Source organism: Candoia aspera, chromosome 7 (assembly GCF_035149785.1).
Source record: "Candoia aspera isolate rCanAsp1 chromosome 7, rCanAsp1.hap2, whole genome shotgun sequence".
In the NCBI taxonomy this organism is placed as follows: Eukaryota; Metazoa; Chordata; class Lepidosauria; order Squamata; family Boidae; genus Candoia; species Candoia aspera.
In genome coordinates this window covers 5,206,545-5,234,213 of record NC_086159.1, presented here as the reverse complement: position 1 = coordinate 5,234,213, position 27,669 = coordinate 5,206,545, and the positions used below count along the sequence as shown (strand labels likewise).

General features: G+C 43.1%; 1 protein-coding gene across 1 annotated transcript; it reads right to left on the bottom strand.

Moving 5' to 3' along the window:
- Positions 1–325: 325 nt before the first annotated feature.
- On the bottom strand, positions 326–25,939 carry PRKCQ (protein kinase C theta). The gene is made up of 17 exons (XM_063308235.1): positions 25,739–25,939; positions 22,203–22,402; positions 21,522–21,582; positions 18,901–19,063; positions 18,169–18,200; positions 16,941–17,026; positions 15,915–16,044; positions 14,353–14,462; positions 12,389–12,506; positions 11,230–11,390; positions 10,588–10,761; positions 9,585–9,676; positions 8,640–8,702; positions 7,921–8,059; positions 5,325–5,513; positions 3,040–3,168; positions 326–944 (listed from the first exon to the last, which is right to left on the bottom strand). The coding sequence occupies exons 1-17, from the start codon at positions 25,854–25,856 to the stop codon at positions 789–791; spliced, it is 2,121 nt and encodes a 706-aa protein (XP_063164305.1). The 5' UTR covers positions 25,857–25,939; the 3' UTR covers positions 326–788.
- Between the last annotated feature and the right edge of the window lie 1,730 nt (positions 25,940–27,669).

Here is a 27,669-nt window from a genome sequence, read left to right as displayed (position 1 = left end):
ACAGCAAAAGGGTCTTCTCTTTTTTTGGCAATTGCAGCCTACAACCAGGGATGGAGATATGGAAGCTGATGGCTCTTTTCTTGGTACCTCTGAGATCAGTGGGGCTGAATCATTCCAACATTCCCCAAAGAGAACCAAGATCTCCAGAAAGCTCTCAAAGAATGAGAACGTTACATACAGTCCATACAATCAAACCAGGAGGTCTTACAGTCTAGACAGAAATCTCACATGGCCATGGGGGTGGAGAGGCAAGAGCTTGAAGAGACAAAGGGAAATATCCAATGCAAGGAAACACTGAGTATCTGCTGTAGGATCATAGTCGGTCAATGTCCCCCAGATGTTTACACCATTCTGAATCTTCTTATGCACAAGCAGAGGAAGAAAACAGATTAGCGTGCTTTGTCTGCAAACTCTCGGAGAAGTGATAGCCAAAGACTTCCCAGTGACTGATCTTGGAATTATGGGGCAAGAGACATTACACACCAGAAGAATATAGGCTACAGCATGTCAAAACTCTGGTTGTCTTGAAAAGACTTTGTGCAGTTGTAATTCCAGGTTTGGGGAGTCACTTCGAGTCTTCCTCTCAAAGCAGGTTCTCCTCCTCCTGGTTGTCCAGCAAAAGAGAAGACAAGTGGTGCAAAGAATCTCACACCTGTTTGTACTCTCACACTGGCATCTTCAGAGAAGGTAGCAAACAGACAAAGGTGCAGCCAGCACTGAAAGTCCTCTTCTCCTTGATGGGTAGGCTTCAACAGGTGCCTATGGGTGCATCTTTTGTAGGTCATTCCTCAGGATAGCAATTTCTCCATGATGGGGTTGGTGAATGAAAAAGTTCTAAACATGTTTTGGTCCATGCTGTTGATGAGGGTTCCATCCCCAACAGACAGTCGGGGGGTTTCATTGAGAAATTCCTTGTCAAAGTTGCTGCAGTCCCCTGGCGATTTCTTCCAAGGAGAGAGAGAAAGTGGAGTTAGACACAGAAGAAGGAGAGAACGCACCCCCCCGCAAAAAAACCCGACATAGCCAAGAAAGGGGGAGAGTTGTCTTAAGATGAAGCCTCCGAGCTTTTAAAAAACGCAGGATTGGAAAAATGGGGGAACCCATGCCCTTATCTGGTCACATAATTTCTGCAGAGAAATGTGGAAGGTCTTCAGAGATGAGGCCTTCAGAAAGAAGAACCAGTCGTTCTATGAACACAGTCCTTGGCCAATGCTTCTTCTTGGGCTGGACAGCATTTTTGGGGCCAAAGGCAACACAACTGAGGGTGGAGTCAGACACAAGCATGATCAAGTGGCGTGCGCATGTAAGGCACTCACTCACGCACACACACAAGCACAGACAGACAGGCAGACACTCAATGGCTGAATTTGCAGATACTTACTCTGATCATTGAATTCTCATGTTGTGGATTTGCGTAAAAGATTGCACAGTGTGTGACCTGGGTTTGCACAACTCATTCAGAGAAAAATTTACCAAGGTGAACCTTGACCAAACTTAGTGTATTGTATGAAGGCATCTGCTAGGACCTGATCTGATGGGATTAAGCCAATTGTGTGAATGCAGTCACTGGCAGGGTTTGACCCCGCAAGCTTAACTTTGCTTTTGGATACCAAATACCTGACTGGGAATGGTAATTTTTAAAGTATTTATTGTATTTATATTGTATTCTAATTTTTGTTTGCTGCCCAGAGTTGCATTGGGATATGGGCAGCCATATAAATACATCAATCAATCAATCAATCCCTATTTTGTTCCGTTGCACAATAAATAGGTTACATTTACACTATGGGGTAGATCCTGAATCCAAATTAACAGAACACAGTTTGTTCAGACCACAAATAAACTGAGTTACAGCTGAATGTGATGGCCCGATCCACCCACTAAGCCTATAACTTGGTCTCCCTGGAGCAAAACTAAACCACACACTACCAAAACCTATTTTAATCTAGTCTAGGTTAGTTTAGCATAGTATGTGGATCCAGCCAGTGAAAAATTAAACTAACTAAATGCACCTTCTTGGTACAAGACACTCAGGTGGGGAAAAACAAAACAGCAACAATAAAAAACCCTTGGTCAAGTTTGTTTATTTATTTAATCCATCCCCTTTTTTCTACCCCCAGTGAGTACTCAAGACTGCTTAGCAAGTCTTAAAGCACCTTGTGGGAATGCCGCCGTGCGCTCACCCCCAAGCCCCATCTTTCTCCCATTTCCCCTTTTCTCTTGCTGATCAGCGGGAGAAAGGGGGAAGCCCAAGGCTTCCTCCCCAAAATTTGTTGCAGATTGCTGGTTTCCAACTAGCAATCGCAGGGGAAAATCTGCAAATTGGTTCCTCCATCCAACAGATATGACACAAAGCAAGTTATGTGGATTCTTCCCATCAAGGGCAGAAATCCTTTTTCTGCTGCTTGGTGGAATACGCAGATCACCTGGCCAATTTGGGAAGTGGGTGTGGCTCTTTCCAAGTCAGAAGGGCCCTCTCAGCCTCTGATTCTCAACCTCGGCCACTTTAAGACGGGCGGACTTCAACTCCCAGAATTCCCCAGCCAGCAGGCTGGCTGGGGAATTCTGGGAGTTGAAGTCCGCCCGTCTTAAAGTGGCCGAGGTTGAGAAACCCTGCAAGAGAGGACACCAAATTGTGAATTGTGTTTCATCACTCCATTGCCAGCTGTGCTGCAACATGTACGTTTCCGTATCCTCTCTGGCTACCAGAAAATGCAGTTTGGCTAGGTTGATAAGACTTTCTAAGGTTCCTTTTGTAGCGGAAAGATGGCACTAGAGTGGTGATTGCCGGGGAAAAGAGGCTGTGTGTTCAAACCTTAGTGGGTTTTTTACGGTGTAATATATGGCCCTTTGTTGTTACCCTGTTGGATATTTCTGTCTGGCTTTTTGTGTTTTTAACTCTGTAAGCCACCCAGAGTCACATCGGTGAGATGGGCGGCTATACAGATTGAGCAAACAAACCCACAAATAAAATCAAGCTAACTGTGGCCTAATGGAGACATTTGGAGAAACGAAGGCAATCAAAGAAGCAGTTCTTACCACTAGGGGCCTGAAAGGTGGCTCCACCTCTTTTTTTTCCAAAGTTTCCCAGCTGATTTCTTGGAAGAAGGCATGCCGGCGGATGTTTCCTCTGGCTCCCAACCGCCTCTCCGGTTCTCTAACGAAAAGCTAGAAATCAAAAGGATGAAGCTTAAGGAACTGGGTAAAATTGATATTAGCGATATGTGGAACGTTGGGAAGAACAAGCTCATTTGTCCCGTTCTTGCAATCCAGTGGACAGTGGCTTTAGAGTGTGAAAGCCGTTTCTTTAGATCTTAAGATGAGAATACTACAATAAAAAGTTTGTTCCTTCTATATTGAGTACAGGTAGTCCTTGCTTAACGACCATTCGTTTAGTGATGGTTCGGAATAACGACAGTGCTGAAAAAAAAAGACTTATGGCCAATCCTCACACTTACGACCGTCACAGCATCCCCACAGTCATGTGATCACAATTTGGGCATTTGGCAGCTGTCCGTGTTTATGACTCTTGCAGAGTCCTATGGTCATGGGATTGCCATTTCCAACCTTTCTGGCTGGCTTCTGGCAAGCAAAATCAATGGGAAACTGTGTGATTCACTTAATGACCATATGGTTTGATTAATGTCCATGGTGATTCACTTAAAGTCGTAAAATTGGATCAGATTTGCTTAATGACTGCTTTGCTTACCAACCAAAATTGTGGTTGGTCCCAAGTGTGGTTGTTAAGCGAGGACTACCTATACCAGAAAATGTTCAGAAGACCTGGGTATAATTGGCTTGCTTTTGGAGATACAATTCAGAAGTTGGACTATTGATTGCTTGATTATGTGCCATCAAATCATCATACCTGGACCATTAGCTCATATGACTTAGTCTTGTCTTATTATTGCCACACCCACAGGATTGTTAATATGCCTTTATGCCAATTATTGCACATCAGGGGTACATATGTTCCTCTTGACTTCCCAGTATTTGGAATTATTAAGCTATAAGAAGTGGTCAGTTTTTCTTATATAGAAAATAAAGTAATTATTACACAATACTGGAAAAATAAATCTACACCTGAACTATGATGGATCACTGATATGATTCATGGAACTACAAAAAGGAGGAGGTGGCACAGCACAATCAGAGACTTGGAAGATTCTGTTATTATAGCCAATCTCAATAAAAGTAGTTTTAGCCTTCCCGTGGAGCTAATTTTTTGGTCTGGTCTACCTGATAGGCTGACAAAAACCAACAACCCAGAGAGGTGGTTGGCTCCCCTTCAGTGACGGTGTTCGAGTAAGGCTGGATAGTTATCCTTTGTGGATGCCTTAATTTGTATTCTTGCACTGAGCAGGACTTCATGGCCACATGAGGATTCTATAATTCTAGGGTTCTAGGTTCTAGGTCCCAAAGTTTATCTCAGACTCTTAAGGACCTAAGATTTTCCCTGCTGGATCTAGGTCCATCTAATCCAGCCTTCAGGAGGTAGCAAATGGTCATGAATATTCAGAAGGTAGGGGAATGGACTGGACCTTTATGAGTCCATCCAGTCCCCTTGGAAAATCATCCTAATTGATTATCATCCCCACAGCTGTTTGCAGCAAATTCCAGTTTAACTATGCCCTATGTGAAAAAAGGATTTTTCTCCCTTCAGTCCTGAATCTCCCTGCATTCAGTTTTAATGGAAGTCTTCAAGTTTTATCCTTGTAGTGGTGAGAACCCTCTTCCCATCGTCTACTCCAGGCATGAGTTCCATTCATCTACTGTTTCTCTCCTTCCTTCCTTCCTTCCTTCCTTCCTTCCTTCCTTCCTTCCTTCCTTCCTTCCTTCCTTCCTTCCTTCCTTCCTTCCTTCCTTCCTTCCTTCCTTCCTTCCTTCCTTCCTTCCTTCCTTCCTTCCTTCCTTCCTTCCTTCCTTCCTTCCTTCCTTCCTTCCTTCCTTCCTTCCTTCCTTCCTTCCTTCCTTCCTTCCTTCCTTCCTTCCTTCCTTCCTTCCTTCCTTCCTTCCTTCCTTCCTTCCTTCCTTCCTTCCTTCCTTCTAAAAAGCCTGAATTGCTGCCATCTGCTCCAGCAATCTCTTCATTTGGGTTGCACTTTTTTGCATCATTTTCAGCTCTTGAACATCCTTCTTAAGGTGCAGTGACCAAAACCGTGCACACTATTCCAAAAGTGGTATTACAGGATCTTCTGTACCATCCACCAGAATTACATTCCCAAGAAGACTCCCATTTGAACCCATTGATCCTGGACTTTATTTTTATTTCATTCAAACTGGAAAGATCTCTATTCTGGTGAAATGGAATCTCCCAACCTCACCTTGACTAAGAGGTCCCTTGCAATCTTGTCCAGCCAGCGGGGGTAGAATGGGCTATCCATGCGGATGGACTGGAAGAGCTGTTCTTCGTCCTGGCCATGGAAGGGGGACTGGCCAATCAACATCTCATACAGGAGGACACCAAAGGACCACCAGTCAACGGACATGTTGTATTTCTGTCCAAGAAGAATCTGTCATTGAAAGAGAAGGCAGGCTTGAAAAAAAAAAAGGTTAAAGAAGGATGGCACACACCTTGATAAAGTTTCAGAAAAAGCGTTTTGGGACCTTTGGGCACACAGATTTAAGAATTGCCCTAAATCACGCAGAGGCCTGGGAAAACGAGAACTGCTTTAACGAATAGTAGAGGGGTGGCGTTTGCACTCCTGTGAGGTCAGAAACGCTTCCTGAGTCAGTGTTGAAGTGTGCATAATCATCTCTTTTATATGAAGTCAGTTGATAGCTCAGCAAAGTTAGTGTTTGTTTATCTTATCTATCTCATCTCATCTCATCTCATCTTTTATTTGCTTGTTGGAAGCAGATCTTCAGGTCCAGGCAGAGGTTAGTGGGAGTTGATTCCGGCAGTGTGAACAATATGAAGCATAGTTATCATGCAACATAGCTGGACACACACATAATAGGTTTGTTGATTTCTATACAAGTTTCAGTTGTTGTTGTTAATTCCATGTAGGACGGGAATTACCCTGAGCCCAGGCTTCTGATTAGCATGGCACGTAGATAGCGTCATATGATCTATTTTGCTATATGATGAATCATACATGATCCTGAGAGTCATTTATATGGCTATCACTGATCGTGTAAATTGTTCCTCTGTGTTGCCATGATTGACTGATAGATTGATTTAGGAAAATGAACATCACACTTCTTTTGATAAAGGTCTCAGAGCTATTTACTCGTGGGTGAAAAATCTGGTATAAAAGTCATAATAAACTCAGTCTCCTATAAACTGTATGAAATCACTAAAAGCAATCATGATTCATTAAATTCAACTACTAGAAGCTGCTGGATAAGACTTTCGCTGGATATGAAACGGGCCCTTTGGAGTCGGTTGCTGTGATTTGAAGACACCCTAAGGCTGGATTTCTATAACATCCTGAACCTGTGGAGTTAACTCCATTTTTTGGCATTTACAGTAGACTAGATGATAAACTAATGAAATGATAAATTAATGAAGTTCACACGTTACACACAAGTCACAAAATGGTCTATGTGTAAAACTGATGACATTTAATGTATTTAGAACTGCCGTGGATAAGCTTGTAAAAGTTCTGGTTAACAGTGTTTTGATTGGTTGGTTGGTTGAATTGATATGGCCACCCATCTCACTTGCATGCGGCTCTGGGTGGCATACAAAATTAAAACAGAACTCACGATCACAACCTTCAACCATTAAAACCAATTAAAAAACAGTGTTGTATGAACACAGCCTAAGAGAAGTAAAAACCACTTATAGAGTTTGGGGCCAGAAGCTTTACCCGGCCTTAAATATTAAAAACACAACGAAGGATTTTCTCTCTAGAAAATAAAGTCCTGTTCAAAATCTATTCTGTGGGGTATAAAAATATGGACTGCAATGCTAGACTTATCAACGCTGGTGATAAAACATTTGCTGGACCTCGAACCACACCCTATCCCCAATTTGTCCAAATCCTGCAAGTTTTTCATATGAGAACAATGGCGTCAGACTCCTTGACGAAATGTTCATGCAACATCTGATCGAACTCGCTTCTGTTTTGAAGACATCCAGAAACCCGTGTCAGCAGACTGCGAGTCGCCAGCAGGGAGGGGGAGCGAGATTGGAGTGCGAATTATATTGTTTGGGTGAGATGCCCCTTGCCAAGGTCAACGGAAACCAGAAACCATTCAAGCCATCTGCTGGTACCAGGGAGGGGTGCATACCTAGGTGGAGAGTCGGGGTGTGAAATAGAGGTTTGTGATTTTAAACTGCAGAATGCGTGGGAAAAGGCCATTCGCAACTTTTTCCTTGTATCAGAATGCTACATTAAACAGTTAACTGAGCCCAAGTCTCTAGACTGTCTTTGAGTGAACGCTCAAGCGTGCTGGTCATTACAAATGGCATCTTGTGGGATCTCATGGAAGAATGCTGAATCTGGCAAGAAGTTAATAAAAATCTTCTGAGATTTCAACACTATCACTCAAGACAAATGGCCAAAATCCTGTAGGATTCCCAAAGTCACCTACCCACCCTCTTTCTCATTCTTTTTGACCCACTGTCTGAGATCAGACAGCAGCATCTCAGATCAAAAGAGAAAGACATTCTGATTCTGAGACTGTGGGTTCTCTAGCCATCGCGGCCAGCAGAGGTTTCAGAGGAATAAAGTCCCACCTACCTTGGGGGCCGTTACCTGCCTGCCGAAGCGGTACCTATTAATCTACTCACATTTGCATGTTTTCGAACTGCTAGGTAACGGCGTTCCGTGCAGTCATGCCGGCCACATGACCACGGAAGGGTCTACGGACAAACGCCGGCTCTTCGGCTTAGAAACGGAGATGAGCACCGCCCCCTAGAGTCGGACACGACTGGACTTAATGTCAAGGGAAACCTTTACCTTTACTTACCTCGGGGGCAATATAGTCGGGGGTCCCACAGAACGTGCTGGTTTTAACATCCCCTAATATCTTCTCTTTGCACATTCCAAAATCTGCAATCTTGATGTGTCCTTCTTTGTCTAGGAGAACATTGTCAAGCTTGAGGTCCCTGAAAGATTATGAAGGGTTAGGTCTTGAAAAGTCCCTTCTCTTGTGTAGCCTAAGACAGCCTTCTCCGTAAATAGGAGACTCTCTCTCTAAATGTTTTCAGTCCGGAAGCTCTTTTATGACACATTTACCTCAATATTGTCTCCAAGGAAGTCAAGATTGAACCTGAGACCTATTTTTACCAATATTAACTCTTACTGTGCAATTTTTCCTTTACAAAAACTCTCTCCTAAGGGGAAAGTAATCTGAAATAGACACACGCAGAGAGATACACAAATAACAATGGGGAATATAAAATGTGACCTTGCTGGCTTAAAAGAACTTTGCAACTAAATACAAACACTAGAAACAATTTGCAGTTGCAGAGTTTTCCTGCAATTTTAAGTAAGGTCAAAACATGGGCACTAAAGTGGTGTATTGTATGTTTAATACACATGGTAGCTCATGTTCACTTTAGGAAAGGTATCTAAGGTCATACTAAGCTTTTAGTAAGGAGTGAATCCTCATAGTTTACAGTTCTATGCACTCTGATCATTTATTTGGAAATGGCCCAATTTCTGGATTAAGAAAATAAGCCCTACCTGTATATGATGCCTTTGGAATGAAGGAACTGCAACCCACAAATTATTTCAGCAGCATAGAACCTATAAAAATTAGAGACATTTCTTTTTTCACATTAGGAACGAAAGAAGAATCCTGCTCGCTGGATCAGATGATACTATTATTGTTATTATTTCTATTTGTCTACTCAATCTAATAATAAAGCATAGAATAGAAATGTGATTCTAGCAAAGGGTTGTCTCCGATGGGCACGTCAAAAAAGTCAAGATGGAAGGCACCATCTTGACTTGTTTGACCTGCCCCTCACAGACTCCTCCTAGCTTAGTATGTTGTCAGTCTATGCAGAGTTTAATGTTTAATGGATGGTGATTGATTGATTATGTGCCATCAAGTCATTGTTGACTCACAGCGACCACATAGGTAGACTTTCTCCATGATGAGGAAGTCCCCAATCTGGATTTTCAGGTCTTCCATGGATGGTGGGCACCCAGAAAATGGGTTAATTCAGTAGCCAGGTTAGTTTCTTGTGAGAGTGCAATTTGTGACTATCTGGTCCTACTCCTTGAATATTCCAGGCTTCTGTGGTCAAAAAAGACTCAGTGGTTCAGGTGTTCACTCTGCACATTACAAAAGAATAAAAATTTGGATGCTGGAACTGATACTCTCATGTCCTCCCCAAGATGGAGCCTTATGTTGGGACCGCAGCTACAGAAGTCCCCACCGTTGCTGGTTGCTGAATTCTGGGAATTGCAGTCCCAACCCATTTTGAAGGACACCAACTTGGGGAAAGCTGTACCAGACCTTTGGCCCGTGACACCAGAAGACTTGGAGATACTTGTGAAGAAGGCAGGCAAGGCTGCAATGCTTTTTCTTTCTTCTCTGATCCCGTCCTCAGCCCAGATTAAAACTGAGGCAAAGGCTTAGACATTGATGGAAGAGTTTGACAAAACTAGGCATCACCTTACCTTGCTCGACTGATTTCAAATTTGTGGCAGTTCTGAATATGGAACATCAGGTCTCCCCCATTGAGGTACTCCATTACAAAAAATAGGTTTTCCTAGCAAGGGAGAAAAGAATGACATTTAGTATTTGGGCAAAAGCCCTAGAGATAGACTTGATCCTAGCAGATTACTTGGGATTGCAGCCTACTATCCCAATATATCTAGAGCAGATTAGGCTGGAGAAGGAAATTGTGAGACAGTATTTATTTAGTAGATCTTTATGCATACAACTGCAATAAGCAGGACGACAATCCTGTAAGAGGGGTTAGGCTGAGAGTGAGTCGCTGCCCACCTCTCCATGTAAACTTCTGTGGTTTAGGGAGAACTTGAATCTGGGTCTTCTTGCTTCCACTCTACAACCCTGTTGGGCTGAGAGGAAGGGACTGGCCCGAAGTTCTCCAGGGAGCTTCTGTGGATGAAGCTGGGCAAGAACCTAAGGTCTCTCCCTCTCCAAGACAAGCACCTTCTCCACTACTCCACACCTCCACCCTGACTTTTCGGGGGAGAGGGAAGGACTGGCCCAACGCCACCCAAGAAGCTTCCATGGGTGATGAGGACCTGAACGTGGGTCTCCCTGCTCTGCACACTCACCCAGAAAAAGGTGCAGCTGCTTTACAGTGTGGCAGACACGGGCTATCCTTGTGGCCACTGTTTGTGCCATCCCCCTTTTTTGAAAGGAAATCCAAAGTCTGCCTAGCCCTACTATTGTTGCATTTGAAAACATGCTATGCTTAATTAGTGTTAAACCTGGTTAGTTTTCTTGGCACTTAGCATACTGTACGAGCTCAGCCTGCTTAGTGAATGAATCGGTGTCTTGTGCAAACACAGAAAACGGGTGATTTCAGTCATTCAGCTTAAGCATGATGTGCCAACACAGCCTCTGAATGCCAAAACTAAAGCAAGCATTATTCCTCTGAGCCACCTGTGTGATCTGGTTGAATTGGTTAACCGATTAACATATGTTTACCTTAGTTTGGAATGTACAGAAGACATGGGTGAGAAATGGGTGCTCCCAAGCCAGCGAGAGAACACGCTTCTCCACCATGGTACATTCAACATCATCGTCCATCAGTACCACCTCCTTCTTCAGGGCTTTCATGGCAAAAAACTGGTTTGTGGTTTTTAGTTCAACAAGGAAGACCTGGAGCAAAAATATCACCAACAAACAGGCTACTTTAGCAAAGTCATAGCACTGAAAAGATAATTTATATATAAGCACCCCAGGGCTTTGCATCAATTTGTAATCAGCTGTGGACCTGTATGGACCACAGCATCAGAAGTATTTAGCAGCTGAGCCAAATTGTTTCTGGGCCAGGAATGGCACATTTGAAATCATAGCAAAGGTGCAGTTTTTGTTTGCATCCCCTCAACTCTGCACAGCTCATGCATGAAAGTTTGCTTCACTTCTCTTCTTGGCTCCTATTTCATAGGGTCTTTTCAATAAAGCAGAGGAATGGCAGCTTAGCAGCTACCCAGCTCTCCCTTCATACTAGCATTTCAAGAGTGAAGGAAGTGAAGATTGGGGGGTGGAAAGGGCAGAACTGTGGAAATGGCTACACACACACACACCACTTTAAAAATCAAGTTTTTACTCTCCCCCTCCCCTTACCTTGCCAAAACTTCCTTTCCCCAACGTTCTGTGTAAGTAAAAATCGTCTATGGTTAACTTTGGCAACTCTGCTTGGATGTCTCTCCTTGGCTCCAGTTCCACTGGAGAATCAGAAACTGAGATGTCTTCTACTGGGGATTCCCAGGAAATTCCCTGTGGTTCTATAAAAGATTCCAGTGCATTCATGTTGAAATATCCTCAATTTTTAAAAAAAAAAAACTTAATTCCATCTTTTAAGGCAGAGTCATACAATATGACACTACAGAGTTACACGGGGCTCACTTGTAAAATTAACTTTATCTATTTATCATATTTATATTGCTTCCCATCTAATAAAGACGTGACTCTGGGCAATGTACAACACAACAGTTAAAGACTCCACAACAGTCTAAAAGCAATCAAAAATAAATAAAATAAACATATGAAGTAAACATAGAAAATAAACAAATAAAACCCAAGAAAGCGGGAGAACAAACACCACTTAATCTCATAAAGCCACCTTGCAGGCTGTCTCTGGGACCCCCAAGGCTGGTGAAAAAACCATGTTTTAAGGGCCTTCTGGAAGGCTAACAGAGATGGGGCTAACCGTTGCATTTGCCAGCATTACCTTTCCCAGAGAGGGAAATGCAAAAAATCAAGATAATCCAACCCAAAGTCTTCTCCAAAGTCAACCCATGGAGCTCAAAGTAAGGATGTGTTTTGTGGGTGTAAAAAGTATATATGGGAGATACAAGTGCATCAGTGCGAATAAATGCTGAGCAAGTGTGAACCCAGTCTAAGATTGCCCCTTGTACAGTCGCCTTCCCCAACAGGACACCATCTCTCAAATATCTGGTATAAGCCACAGGGACATCCAAAGGATGACACAAGTAGGATGATGTCACTGCACATATGACATCCTTGTGTCATTTGCGGAATGACATCCTGCCCTTCTGTAACGCCTGTGCATATGTAGACACATTTTACCAAATCGGCCCTTGCACTGAGTTTATAATTCAATGTCTCACGTGAACCCAGGAAACAGATTAATTCAGTAACTGAGCTAACCAAGTTGCTAATCCTTTATGTGATTGTGTCATTTAATTAAGATCAACATCAGTTATATAGCCCAGAGGTGAGGAAAATTCTACTGAGAGAAGGTATCAATAAAACGCAGTACCTTTTCTGCCTGTTGGAGGTTCTGCCACGGAAGGGCTCGACGGCTCCTCTTTCGCACGGGAGGATATTTCAACTGGTCCTTCTCGCAAGATCTGCTCTGAGTCACGCAGACTTCGAGCCTGGGTCAACACAGAACGCACAGCATGAGAATGGTGCACCCACGCAGCATGTTTGCTGGCATCACGCAGAGAGGGAGCAGGCACAGATCCAAAGGTCCTACCAATTAACAAGCACGGGATAGCGGAGAACGTTTCAACCCTTTGATGCAGCTCTTGCACCCTTGCCCAAGAGAAGCGAGCTCTAAAAAGATACCAGTTTGCAATTTTGCACCCAGCTATTGCATGAGAAGCCTGGTTTTTGCAAGGGGGCAAGAAATAGCATTGTTTGCAAGGCTGCAAGGCTTTGCTGCTGCTCTGGAGTAGAATTTCCCCTAGATTTCTCTTTAATCGTCTTTTGTGTTGGAGAATGGTTATGGGTCTGAATTTCACAAAAGCCTAAAAAATGCAACAGTGTCAAGAATCAAGTAAGACTGAGAGGTGTCAAAACCCAGCATATTTTGACATTTTGTGGGAAACAAATCAATCAAATACTTCCTTCCTTCCTGCATCTAACTCCTTCCTGCATCTAACTTCTTCATGCTATAGATATGTTGTAACATTAAAGGAACTTGTTTATACTGTGCCCATTTAAAGAAATTTAATAAAGGGTGATTTATTCATTTAAATGTTAACAGAATAAACTGTAGCATCCCCTCCCTCCCTCCCCTCATCTACTGTATGTATGTATGTATGTATGTACAGGTAGTCCTCACTTAACGACCACAATTGAGACCTGAATTTCAGTTGCTAAGCAAAGTGGTCATTAAGCAAATCCAACCTGATTTTATTACTTTTGCAGTGGGCATTAAGCAAACCATGTGGTCATTAAGTGAATCACACAGTTCCCCATTGATTTTACTTGCCAGAAGCTGGCTGGGAAGGTCAAAAATGGTGACCGCATGACCACGGGATGCTGTGACAGTCATAAATGCAAACTAGTTGCCAAGCGCCCAAATTATGATCATGTGACCATAGGGACGCTGCGACAGTTGTAAGTGTGAGCACCAGTTATAAGTCTTTTTTTAGCACTGTTGTAATTCTGAACTGTCACTAAATGAATGGTCATTAAGTGAGGACTACTTGTAGCAATCAATCAATCATCACATTTATAACCCTATGAATCAACCACAGGGTAGCTTTCAAAGGCAGACCGTCCTAGTCATCATTTTACCTCGGAAATGGATAAAGGAGAAAAACAAAATAATTTCTAAACCAGCAAAAGAGGTTGGTGATAGCAGGAAGACAAACAGACCCATTACAGATCTCCCAGAATGAATGGGATTTTGCTTTAATTGCAAGAAACAAACAGATAATGGGAAAACTAGAATATGCAACAGGCCTAGGATATATTTGGGTGAATGAAAACCTGTCAAAATCGCCCAAATCTTCCAAGATCACTAAGTCTCATACAACGCGGCATGTTTGTGTAAGATCTTGGGAGATTTCCAGAAAGAGTGCCAAAGTTGCAGGGCTGCGATGTTCTTGCACAGGACAGAATAGATTTGGAGGGCAGGGGGCAAAATCGCTAAATTCTCACCAAATCTCAGGAGATGGTGTCATTGTGAGGCCCCAACGCCCTTGTGTGAGATGCGTAAGGGTGTGCCTACCATTTTTCTCCCAATTTACCCTCATGCTGGAGTCTGTGTTAAGAAACAATCAGGCAGAAAGGGCTATGAAACTCCATCAGTGTAAACATGTGATGATGCTGGTGCCCATTTTTTGGCTTTCCTGGGAGAATCCATTGCCTGGAGGACCTTTCGTTAGTTATGGACAACTCACAGTGGCTGCAAACTACCTCCTTTCATGTCTACCTGTCCTGAAACCCTCTTTCTTTTCAAAACAGCCCCAGGACCTCCCTCTTACTCACTTGTTGACTGCTCTCAATCAGTGCCAACGCTTCTGCCATGAGTTTTTGGTTTACACCACAGAGATTCGCGACCTTGGTTTGGCACTTGTGGTGGACATTCATGGTGCAGGCTGCAAGGGAGAGACCAAGTCACCGATCAGGCTTCTGGCTTCAAAACTGCTTGCGACACATTTGTTTTTAAATTTGGCGAGGGTATGTTCTTGTGCCCTAAACTGCACCTTGCTTTATTGCTTTCATTCTCCAACATTTTATTGCTAAATCATTCGCCGCCTTAACAGGACATAAACTACAGTGGCCGGTAAGTGGGATGCTGGGTTTAGAAGGTTGCGGCAAAGGATCAATAAGAACATTTAGCTGGCCAGCAAGATGAACAATATGCACGTTTTTGTGGAACAGAATCCACCGTGCTTCAGAAAATGGGATCAGATTTCTTTGAAGAGCAGAAGAATCCTATAGAAGAGAATACATGTAGCTCAGGGTTGAACTGTGGTGTCCTTGGTGCTCTCTGAGCTTGGTTGTGCACTGATGGTGTTGCCTAGTCGGGTAATGAAATGTCTGCAAGCCAACAACCGAGCTCAGAGAGCACCAAGGACTTCATAGCACAAGAATCTGAAGGTGCAGAAAAAATGTTGGTAGATGTTGCTGATTTAGGCTCTTGGCCATCTGCTGCTGCTGGGATCAAATCTGGTTTGATCAACTGGGGATCAAATTGCCCAGCTTCTTCTCAGCAAACACTGGATTGAGAGCTGGGGAGGGGAAAAAGAGGTGGGGAGGGAACGAGAGGCATATTCTGGAGATGCCCCACTTATGTCCTTGCCACAGGATTTTGAACAGAAATCATGGCATTTACATGACTGCACCATCATGGGTGTGTCATCCTCTGCTCCCCTTGGCCACTCCCTCCATGGACACTCATAGCATAAAAGAGGCAACAGACCAGGGTTCTCATGGTGGAACTAGCATCATTTCTAGATCAGGGATTGGCAACATTTTGATGTGGATCACATTGAGTAGGGGGCTGAGATAAAGTGGATAGGCTTCAGCATGTGGGCAGGTTGGAATCTTCTATTTTTTAATTCCTGGTTGAGATGCTTCTTTTTTAATTGCAGGAAGTCTATTTTATGCTTATACGGGCTGTCTCCGCATAACACGCCGAGGATAAAACTAGCAGATCTGGGCTGCCAAATGCCCAGGTGACCACTGGATGGCGGCAAAGGGATTCAGCAAAGTCTAACTTTGCTGCCCTCTTGTGGTTGTCTGGATCTCCTGCACCTTAGCCTGAGTAGCCTCAGCTTATCGTGGATATTGAATTAATCCATGCTCGGGGTTAGCATCCCACAGTGAAGCATAAACTACTCAAATGGGCTTATTTTGCACAACATGCTAAGCCAAAGAGAAACAGCAACGGAGCTCAGTGCGTGAAACAAACCTCTCTGCTCAGGCCTTCCCTGCTCAAGTGTGCCGCATTTGTGAGTTTCCATCTCAAAATGCTCAGCATCTCATCTGAAGGGGGGAAGCCCACCAAATCTATTTCTCCAAAGCATCAGGAATCTCAAACTCACCATCACATTTTAAGCCCTGCCGTGCCAGGCCCCAGAGGAGCGTTCCACAATGGTCACAGAAGGTGGGGCTTTTATAATTGTATACCTTGAAGCGATGGGGCATGTCGATCTTAAACCTTTCCTTGTGGAGCTGGAAGAAAGAGGGCGGCGGGGGGGGGGGAAGGAAACGGCTTAATACATCCCTGCAGCTTTGTTGGGCAACTGTGGTCTGCTTTGGGGCTCCATCTGCCTTCGGTGAATCTCAGAAATCCCACTCTGATTGCATTCAGCATGGAAGCTGATGTTTTGTCCCCAAACGAAGGCCGTGATTTATTTTTTACTTTTGAACAGGGCTTTGGAATTGACAGTCCTGCAGATATTGCTGAGCTGTAACTTCTAGAGGCCCCATCCAGCATGAGTGAAGGTGATGGGTGCAAGACAATTCCTTTTGACACATCTGTAGGGTCTTCGGCTCCAAACTGGGGATTATACTTTACACAAGGGTTGCACAGCTTGGTTGGATTGAGGGCCAGACTGGGCTCTGTATGGCACGTCGAGGGCCACACTCCAAATATAACCAGGTTTAGCTGATGGCTGCATTCCACAACTCAGCTGGATCAGTTCAAGATAATATAATAATAATAATAATAATTCTAAACTTTATGCTGCCTGACTCTCAACAACTCTGGGTGGCTCACAGCAATCAAAGGAATTACAATAAAATCAATAAAACATAAAAGATCTAGCAGATGCATTCACACAGCACACTAATCTTAGTGCTGGGTTTGTGTGGTTTATTGTATTGTGGATTACTTCAGGAACGAGGTTAAACCTGTGGCTACATTCACACCCTGCACAACGGTTATTAAATTACTTTTGGGGGAAGTTCTCATAGTAGCCCGAGCTCGTAACTAACTAAAAGAACTAAATTCACAGAGTGTGCTAAGGCGTGGAAAATCAAACCAAGGTTATCATAACCAAGTTTAGCGCCTTGTGTGTCATGTGACTCTAGCTGCCAAGTCACAAAAACAACACCCCAATACCTACCATAGTTTCTCTACTGTTGATGGCCGATCCGGTACATTTTGCAATTACTTTGTCAATACATTTCTTGTGAATGGCAGCATTGCATTCTGGGGGAAAAGGAGATGCTCTTCACTAAAATATTGCAGAGGTGATATGGAAGGCCCACAACAAAAATTTCAATTATTTTACACACTTTAAGACAGAAATCCTGCCTGATGGACAAAGGAGACAATCTGGTTTGGGCCCAATCAGGAGTGTCCACTAGGCAGAGCTTTGATCGTGCCACCGTGTCCTCCATCTTGACTTTTTTGACTACACTGTGCAGAATCCCCAGGCCCAAGTGTGCACTTAGGGGAGGAACCATCAAAACAGTAAATTTCCCTTTTTCCTCTGAGATCTCACAGTACAAGTCCCAAGTGCACAGATGGAATTCCCAGATATTCATTCAGACCTTCCTTTTTGTTCCTAGGTTCAGCCCTGCAAAAAATTTACCTCTAGATCTGCTGCAGGCTGACTCCTGAGGTTCAGAGACCACAGCCAGGGGGGCTAAAAGATTAAGGAGTTTCGGGGGGGTGGATTCTCAACTTGGCCTCTCCAGTCTCAGGAGCAACCACTGGGGCCCCTCTAAATTTTGCCCCCCACCATCATTTTGATGTGATGGAAGGAGAACACTATTACATCTTTACAGCTAAATTTAGCCCTGAAATTGAATTAGTTGATAATGGCAATTAAATCTAAATTTAAACAAGGGGATTTTTAAAAATTCTTTTGGGAGTGCAGCTCCTAGCATGGTACTCAAAGGGAAACTGTGATGGTCCATCTAAAAAAAAGGTTGAGTTATTCTAAAGTTTGAGATGGTTCAAGTTTAGAGGGGCAGAAAATAGCACCTAGTAACTTTATATTCTGACTGATATGGAAAGCTGAGAGTCTCAATCCAATCAGAAAATAATATCTCCCTTGATTCTGGCTTCTCATTCTGAGACTAATTTTTCCCCCTGAAGACCCTAAGAAAAACAGAAAACCCTGAAATGTCTATCTTCTAACCCAGAGACCACCAATGGCTTAGAAATGTACTGCGTTGTGAAAACTGAAAATATGAACAGGAATGTGACACTTTAAAAATTGCAGGGATTTCTATGATTACTTAATCTCTTTCATTCTCAGATTTTTCAGCAGAGCAGCAAGAAATATTGTACAGGTATGGTAACCATCAACATGAAGATTAATATAATATACTGAATGATCTTACGCCTGCACTGATAGCCTTGCTTGTTAAGGCCCCTGGAAAAAAAAAGGAGAAAACAGTATTAACGTAAAACAGATTTCAGATCATTTGAGAATAATGGCTTTAAAAAAAATCAGTAAATGCAGTGAATTGTGTCCAGGCTTATTGAATTCAACTTGTCAAATCAAAAACTAAATTTCATTCAGAAAATGAAAAGTTCTGCAGCACCTGCAGAGGGAAGATTTATCCAATCAGAAAAGCAAATTGAATCAACCTGATTTTGATGATTCAATTCAACTTTCTAAATCCAATTGGCCCATCAGATTGGTTAAAGTTAGGAGACCAAATTGGATTGGATCTGGATCAAAGAAGGACTCCCAACTGAAACGCTTTTGACTGTCAAATGGAATTGGTTTGATTTTTCAAACTCAAAAGTTTTGGCCAGCCTATTGTAACAGCTCTCTGCAGGAAGCTGCATCTATCAATCCCTGATCAACCAAATGATGCTGTTGAGGTCTTATCTAAACCTCTTTGGGGTTGAAGAAGCTTCAGCTCAATCCGGATAAGACTAGGTATCTATGGATGCATGGTTCCTCCAGAGCTGGACAGTCTCCATCTGCTTCTGATGGTTCTTCCTCCTACATAACTGAAAACTTTTGACCAATGGATCATAACAGCTCTCCACAGGAAGTGTGCTCATGCTAGGAAAGACAGTCGCACCCTGCCCTTCACAAAGAAGGGTCCTCTCGGTCATACCAGACAAATTCGTGGCAAACGGAACAGAATGTAGGCTGGGGAAAGAAAGTGGCTGCAAATTCGTGACACTTGACATTATGAATCTTGGCTTGCTTAATAGCTCCTCTTCGCTGATGTAGCGAGAAAAAACCCTCCTTTTCACAGTCAACAAACTCTGGATCATCTGAGTACAAGACAAAAAAAGAGAAAGGCAGTTCTGAGGAAGAAATTCGGTGGTCATGCTATGAATGAAAATTACACATATTTAAATCAGCTTGAAAAACTCTCAAGTTAAGAAACTTCCCAGCTGGTAAAAATAGCGAGGTATACTTCCTAAAATCTCTAGAGCCACCATTACTGTCAGCAGAATTTTAGTGGTGCTCATGTTATTTCTGGACTTCACCAGTAAAGTGCGTGATGGGCGGGGGGAGGGAGATTATAATTTTCATTGTCCCTCCCATAATAAAATTCCCTGCTTGTGGAAAAACTAGCATGTCAAGAAGAAAGTGGTTTGTTTATATATGCTCTTCATGAGCTGGATATCTTCATGTAGGGTGCATGCAACACAGTCTCCCCACTACATAATCTAAAACACTGGCTTCATGGCGCTAAAAACTCAAAACCCTTCGGGATGTTGCCAGATCACAATTCCCATCATCCCTCTCTAAAAGTGATTCTGCTAAGGCTGATGGGCACTCCTCAATCCAGGGCAGCGAGGAGTGTTCTGAGCTCCACACTGGGGAAACCAAACAGCCTTTCCACAAGAGGGTGGCCCAACACAGGAGGAGCAACACCACAGGACCAGAATCAGCAGTTTACCTTCATCTGAAAGAAAATGGACACCCATTTGAGGACAACAATGTTCACATTTTGGACAGAGGAGATAGGTGGCTTGAGAGAGGGGTTAAGGAATCCATCCAGGCCAAAGTGGAAAATCCTTCCCTCGATAGAGGCGGAGGCCCCAGACACAACTTGTCCCCCATTTTTCATGCTGCTCTTTCATCAGTCCCCAGGAAGGTTAAGACCACCAGGAAGGCCACTCTTAACGATCCACTCGGGGATGAGCGAGGGATCTAGGAGTAAGATCTCCCAAAGGCAATCCCCACCTCCATGGCACAGTTAAGAGCCATTCAGGTGCAGGGACAACGCAGCCACCCTGGAAGACATATATGGGGTCCCCTCACCAACCTTCGCCCAGACTGAAGAAACTGCTTGGACAAGCAGCAAAACGTTTCTACCAAAAAGAAAGAAGGAAATCCAGTTATCATGACTCAACCTACAGACAATTCCACCTGGATGACTGAGAATCTTCACCGACAGATATCAACTATGTTTTCTTTCTGTTTCCCCTTTGGGTTTTGGCACAGAATGGTGAGCTAGGATGACACTATGTCCAGACAACATGCTTAATCCTTGTTTATTCGTTCAGTCGCTTCCGACTCTTCGTGACTTCATGGACCAGCCCACGCCAGAGCTTCCTGTCGGTCGTCAACACCCCCAGCTCCCCCAGGGACGAGTCCGTCACCTCTAGAATATCATCCGTCCCCCTTGCCCTTGGTCGGCCCCTCTTCCTTTTGCCCTCCACTCTCCCTAGCATCAGCATCTTCTCCAGGCTGTCCTGTCTTCTCATTATGTGGCCAAAGTATTTCAGTTTGGCCTTTAATATCATTCCCTCCAGTGAGCAGTCTGGCTTTACTTCCTGGAGGATGGACTGGTTTGATCTTCCTCCAGTCCAAGGCACTCTCAGACTTTTCCTCCAACACCACAGTTCAAAAGCATCTATCTTCCTTCACTCAGCCTTCCTTATGGTCCAGCTCTCACAGCCGTATGTTACTACAGGGAACACCTTAATCCTAAACTTTAGTTAAGAAAACTGAGTCTTCATGATCCACTGTGCCCAAACAAATGTTGCCAACTTGAGTTTTTTGACCACACCCGGTGGAGACCCCTCTCTATATGGCTTAATGTGATGGTCTGGCTCATACAACATGTTGTGAACTTTGGCTGCATTCCCACAAACTCCCACACCCCATTTTAGCCTAATCCAATGTGCCAGGGGAATCCTACCCTGTTGTAAAGCAGTTCCCACAAGTACTAGGAGATGTCAAAACAGACGCCACCATCCCATTAAGAAACTTGGTTTTAGCCTAATGAAGATGGCCATTTGAAACAAACCGCATCAGATTTTTATAGGAAAAGTGATGGTCATGTGAAAGGGACTCAGCCTTTCTTTGAAGGCCTGGCCCACGATTGATAGAAGTCCATTTAGAGGCAGGAAATACACAGCAACCATACAGGGAGAACTTAAATAGATAAATATGTGGAAGAACAGAGTGCTGAAAAGTAACCGCATGGGTCTGAATCAGCCCTTTGGGTACAAGAAGACCTTGTTGGAAAAAAGAAAACAGAGGAAATCACACACACCTTAATTTTAGCAGAGAAGACTTGAATACTCTAAACCAGTATTTTCCCTTTTCTGCAGTTCTGATATATAAATATATATTTATTTCAAAGTATTCTTTTAACTGTGCTTTAATGTTGTGCATTTTCAAAGAGTTGCAGTCAAACCTGAACTTTGGGCAGGGAGGAGGTAAAAAGCGCTAAAAAGCACTGAAAATAACATGAGCAGCATTTTTACTTGCCAGTAGTTTCCAGAAAGTATCTTGCATTCATTAACATCCTTCCTTGGGGTTTTAGCTCTAGCTGAAAAAGAAAACAATGAAATAAAATAAAAAAGGAAATTGGGATGGAATCAGAGACACATTTTTTGGTCCCACTGTTGCTGATAATTTCTTTTTAATAATGTACCCTGCCCAGAGTTGCTATGGAACTTGGTGTCTTTCCAAATGTGACAAAGGGAGGGAGGGAGGGGAGAGAGAGAGAGAGAAAGAGGGAGGGAGGAGGGAACAAGAGAGAGAAGAAAGAAAGAAAGAATGAAAGAAAGAAAGGAAGGAAGGAAGGAAGGAAGACAAAGGGAGAGGGAGAGGGAGAAAGAAAGAAAGAAAAAGAAAGAAAGAAAGAAAGAAGAGGGAGAGAGGGAGGGAGAGGGAGAGGGAAAAAGAGAAAGAAAAAGGAAGGAAGGAAGGAAGGAAGGAAGGAAGGAAGGAAGGAAGGAGAGAAAGAGAAGGAGAGCGAGAAAAAGGAAGGAAGGAAGGAGAAATAAATAAGAAGGAAGGAAGGAAGGAAGGAAGGAAGGAGAGAAAGAGGGAGAAGAGGGAGAGAGGAAGAAGGAGGGAGGGAGGGAGGGAGGGAGGGAGGAAGGAAGGGGACTAATCCACGAAAGGTTTTAAAAGTTAATGCAGGTCCAAAGTGTTGAAACTTACCCAAATTTCGATTTTCCCATTACTTCTCTTGCACTTTTCAGCAACTAGGTTGAGTTCCACGGTTGCCTCTGAGACCATCTCTGCACTCTTGTCCTTCACGACGATGTGCATGACCCGTCCCTTGTGAATGTGGGCATCAAACGTGCTGTTCCAAGGGGGATACATTGTTGGCTTCTTCTGGATATATACCTGGCCTTTCTCTAGGATCAAGAGGAATTCCTTCTTGATATGCATAATGCTATCAGAACATAGGAAACACTGCAGAACACCAACCAGATGGGTAACTCGGGTGATGCGTGAAGAACATCCCTCTTTGTTGGGTCTAAGTCCATGACCACCTCACCACAAGCATCCAGGCAAATGTTTGTGGTTTTCTGTTTTGGTTTTAAACTTTCCAGGGCACCAAGATTTGTTGAAAAGCTTCATGGGCTGGGTTGGAAGATTCAAGGGAACGGTGCAGCTGGGGGCAGGTGCCCAAGGACTTAGTGTTAAGGAATGCTCCCAAATCTTTAAAAGGTGGCTTTGAAGGTCAGAGTGCAACTTGGGTAGAATTCTCTCCACATTGGCTCTCTAAGTTGGCTCTCTAATAGCATTCAAAGACAGCTGTGAATCATCAAGAACTGACCAATAACCTACCGAACAATTTGGGGGGAAGAGCTTCATTCTCACTAAGAGAAAGATCTATGATGGGTTAGTCTGGGAAAGTCAGATATTGTCAGCCCCACTAGGTAGACCAAACCATGAAATCAACTCCATAGGAAGGCTAAACCTACTTGTATTGAGATTAGCTAAAATAACGGAATCTTGCAGATTTGATTGTGTTGGACCTTCTCCTCCTTATACTCCAGTGAATTAGGGAGGTGTCTGCCTGAGCTGCTTCTGAATGTTATTTCATTTCTCTAGACTTAAAAAAAGTTTTAGCCCCTTTTGCCTAGGTAATGGTCTTCCATATCTCCATCAAGACCATCTTCCTTACTTGTGATAGATATGAAATACAGACTAGAACCAGAATTCTGAGAAAGAATAATCCAACCTGGGACTCCACCGATGAGTTTGGACTACAGTTCCCAACCAGCATGGCCAATCACCCCCCTGACTAGGGGATCCAACACATCTGGTAGACACCAGGATGGGTTATGAGAACATGAAAAACCATTTTGATATGACCATTCAAAGGTGTGTAGGAACTATGCAGAAATTCAGTTGAGTGGTCCATCAAGTGTGAGCCTATCTTCTCCAGAACTTGGACAACCATATGAATAGGATTAGATCCATCAGAAGAGCCAACCTGGATCTATTTAATGTGCTGTGTCCTGTCCAGACACCACCAGAAAGCCCATAACAAGGCAGAAATTAGCTGCATTCTTTCCTTCATGTTCCCCACAAACTGGTGTGCAAAATATATTATTCTGCTAGAAATAGCCATGGATGGTTTTTATTTTTCTACAAATGTCTCTAATATTGGCCTAAAGCTAATGGCTGTCATCAACAGCTTGTGCTGGTATAGTCCATCAAGTGAAGCAATGCTGGGAGGAGAAATATTTCATTCTGAATAGGAAGATATGTGTTTAGTCTGTGTATGCCCAGAATTGCATCAGGAGTATGTGTCACGTGGGATGGTATTAGGACAACCAAGGTTATCTAAATTTGGAGAATGTCTTTGAACCATTATTTGTGCTTAAACATAGATATTTTTAAATTCACAGCTCTCCAATTTTGCGGTGCAATTCACCAACAAAAAATAATGCATGTTAGGAAAAAGACACACATGAAAACACACATGTTCATAAATATGATATCATCGTAATACATGACCAATTATTTTTGTAAAAAGCCCAGTACTTTACATTAAACGACAATCAAAAGTGCTTCTGTTCAGAGAAATGTGAGCCAAATCAGGCAAAACAAAAATGCTTATGTTTGGAGAAATGTAACCAAAATGTACAAAGTAACCCTCCCTGCCTCAAATCAGATGAATTAAATCTGACGAATTCACAAAAACGAGAACCTGAGAGAAACCAAAACTGATCATTCACCTGCCCCTAGTTCTCTGGGTACTCCTTTGAGTTATTTCAGCCAGAGCATAAAAGCCACATGATTCTCAGATTTTCTTAGTGTGTTTGTTCATTGGCCAGGGAGATGTTATGGAGCATATGTCTGTGCGCCCATGTGTGCAAATTGCTTTAATTCCCCTGACCTTTCTGTGTGCGACCAAGTGTTTTTCTGCATTAACTAGAGTTATTTTTAGCTTGCGAGCCCTCTTGAATTACAATTTAACCAACTGAGCTTTACAAGTGCATTTGTTTAGAGCATTTTTCTCCAGCAGAATGCAGTAAAAGGCAGTTACTTTATTGGGGCGCTTTAGAACATTTCTAAAGTTGAAGCAAACATTATATTATCCTCTACTCTGAGCAGGGGGCAGTCCAAAAAGTCAAGATGGTGGCCAAAAGAGTTGTGCCCAAAGCTCTGCCTGTGTTTTAAGTGCATCACACATTAAAAAATGAGTGGAGCTTTGATTGGACCATTGCAGACACCAACTTGACCTTTTTGACCTGTGGGCGCTGCTGATTTTAAGCTTTAAAAGTGTATGGTTGTATTCGCAGAACACAGATTAAAGATGTTGGTCAGAGATGTGCAGTGTGGGGTGAAGGGGGGAATGATAAAAGGAGCATTGCATTGTTGCAACACAAGCCCCACCCCTTTTGCCCATCTGTTGTGGCATCGCACCCACAATGGAAAGGGGCAGAGCTTGCATTGCAATGGCGCCCCACTGCTGCCATGGTGAAAGACTCCCATCCTGGGCACGCCTTCTAAGGATGTTAACATTTGCACGTGATGTTTTAATGTTGCTTGTCGCTTAGCATATTCTACGAACCAGCTCGTTCCGTTCACATGGTTCAGCATATTTTGCAGGCACACATGTGGTGTGAATGAAGCCAAATCCAACAAACAAAAACAAAAAACAAACCCACTTTGAGGTTTGTGTTAACAGGAAGACAGTTGCAGACTGTCTTAAATAAAATCCAGCTGTAAATAAATAAAAACACGGGACACTTTCAAAGACAGCTGATTCCTTCTGAATTGTTTTAAGCATTTGGCTTTATTAAAAACGTGTGCAGGAAAATTGAAAGTTGATCCAGAGGAAGGATTGGGTGGGGAGCAGCGTTTATATAGTCCCCCACCCCCAGTCTGGCATTTTTCAAACTTGCAATTCTCACTTGCTCACCTCTGCTCAGTCGTCTCTGGAGAGAAGAAATGGAGATTGGGGTAAAAAAAAAAAAGCTTGAGAGGTGGATAACTGTCAGCTGGAAAATGACCAGTGTGAAAAAGATTAAGTAGCCATTCTCTGTCTCTTCTTTCTTCATTGGGATTCAGAGCCTTACTCAGGGTTCAGGTCAAAGGGCAAGAGAAAATAATACTGTAATGTATAGTTGAAACACACACCACGTATGCAGAGACTCCGATTTCTCACTGAAATCCAAGGCACCAGAAAGCCTTCAACTAACACCCCACCCCAAAGATGTCTGGATGCTTACCAGCCTCCACAGCCTCCTTCACCATCACGGCACAATAGGGATCGATCACATCTCCTTGCGAAGGGAGATAGGGGCCACTGTCATAATTGGACAGTCCAATCCGCAGAAAGGGGGACATGGCAAGTCCTGCAAGTGATTAGAAAGCATTGGTTATGGATCAGTCTAAAACCCACTGGAGTTTTATCGGCCACCAGCAGCAACCGGCACACAACGCTGCCACCACTTATCCACAGTCGCAGCACTTCCCCTTTTCGGCTTCCCAACGAGCTGACTAAGCAAAAGCTGGCTGGCCAGCTATTCCTAAGAGGCCCCAATGGTCTGACCTCCTGGCTGGGGCTGCATTAATTGAAAAGGACCATCAACAGCCAGGAGGAACATCTGACAGCTGGGTGTGACCTTCTCTTAAACAGGCTTGAAATGAGCTGTTGGCTACTGGGGCAAGGGAAGAAAGTGTGTCCTTAGGAAGCCTTGCAGAAGTTAATGTTTAAGGACGGGAAGGAAAGACATGGGTTACTTGCAGTGGACTTAGGGACATTCCAGAGGTCACTTTTGTGCTTAAATATAATATGAGTTTGTCAAGGGTTAAACAGGAAGTTTATATATAGGTTGGTGTGACATTAGCTAGTTAATGAAACCTTAAATTAATGGCCCTTAGAGGGAAGGAGGAATAGGAAGAGGAGATATAATATGCAGTAAAACAATAACCTTTTAATCTTTTGCAGATAAACACAAGGGGTGAAACTATATACAGCAGTCAAGCAATTAGCAAACACCTTCATTGCATACAGCCTAGGTCTGGGCTGCAGAAAGAGGTAATGACCACAAAATGGCAGTAGAGAGAGACAGGAAACTCTGCTACTCTCTAGTGCAGTGTTTCTCAACCTCAGCAATGTGAAGATGCGTGGACTTCAACTCCCAGAATTCCCCAGCCACTGCTGGCTGGGGAATTCTGGGAGTTGAAATCCACGCATCTTCACATTGCTGAGGTTGAGAAACACTGCACTAGTGTAAACAGCTTGTCATCTGCCTGGTGTGTCAGCTTTGTTTCTTTGCACACACATGCACAAACCCATCAAAATTAAGTTTTATTACACTTGCCAACTTTGCAATCAAAAGTTTCCTTCCTTCCTTCCTTCCTTCCTTCCTTCCTTCCTTCCTTCCTTCCTTCCTTCCTTCCTTCCTTCCTTCCTTTTTTTGCAAACAAAACTTCAACCTGCACATAGCAATGACAGGGGTTCTCTGCACATGATGGGGGGGGGGAAATCATCAGTGCATCATGTTTGTTGTTCAAGAGACAAAAATAAACTAGACTGTGTCTCTTCCAGCCAAGTGGCAATCTGACCTTTCTCTCTCCTGCTTCTCTGATAGTTCCTCAACTCATTTAATTTTTTCAAAAGCATTTTGAAAATTACTTTTGGTGTTTAAACTTTTCCATTTCAAAAAATGGAAACAAAAAGTCAAGCCCATCACAAGAAGCCACTTCATTGCAAGAACAAAGCAATCTCAGGCTTTTTTAAAGAGAACAATACTTCTTTATCTTCCTTGCCATTTTTATTTCTTTAAGAACAGCATTTCGGACAAGGCTAAAATGGGATTGGGGTAATGGTAGTTTAGGGTCTTTTAGGAACCTAAACTGTAGGGTTTTAGGAATCTAAGCTTTTTTCATTATGTGAAGAAGGAAGATGAGAGATAAGCATATCAAATAAATAAAATAAAATTTTCCTTAAAAAAAACACCCAAAGACTGGAATATTGAACATGTGGATACATTTAAAACAGAAGAAAGTTAAAAAATTTAATGTATCAAAATATATGGTCACAGACCAAAAACCAGGAAGAAGGTAAACATTTTATGTTGAACTTATACATATTATACTGATAGCTATGACTAGCAGGGACATTTCTAAAAGTTGTTGCAGAATGTAAATTTGT

Coding starts and splice junctions, on each gene's coding strand:
- PRKCQ (XM_063308235.1), bottom strand. CDS start 25,856: ATGTCCCCCTTTCTGCGGATTGGACTGTCCAATTATGACAGTGGCCCC. Junction 16,045..16,940: donor TCAACAGTAGAGAAACTATG/GTAGGTATTGGG, acceptor TCTTTCTTCCAG/CTCCACAAGGAAAGGTTTAA. Junction 14,463..15,914: donor GCAGGGCTTAAAATGTGATG/GTGAGTTTGAGA, acceptor TCTCCCTTGCAG/CCTGCACCATGAATGTCCAC.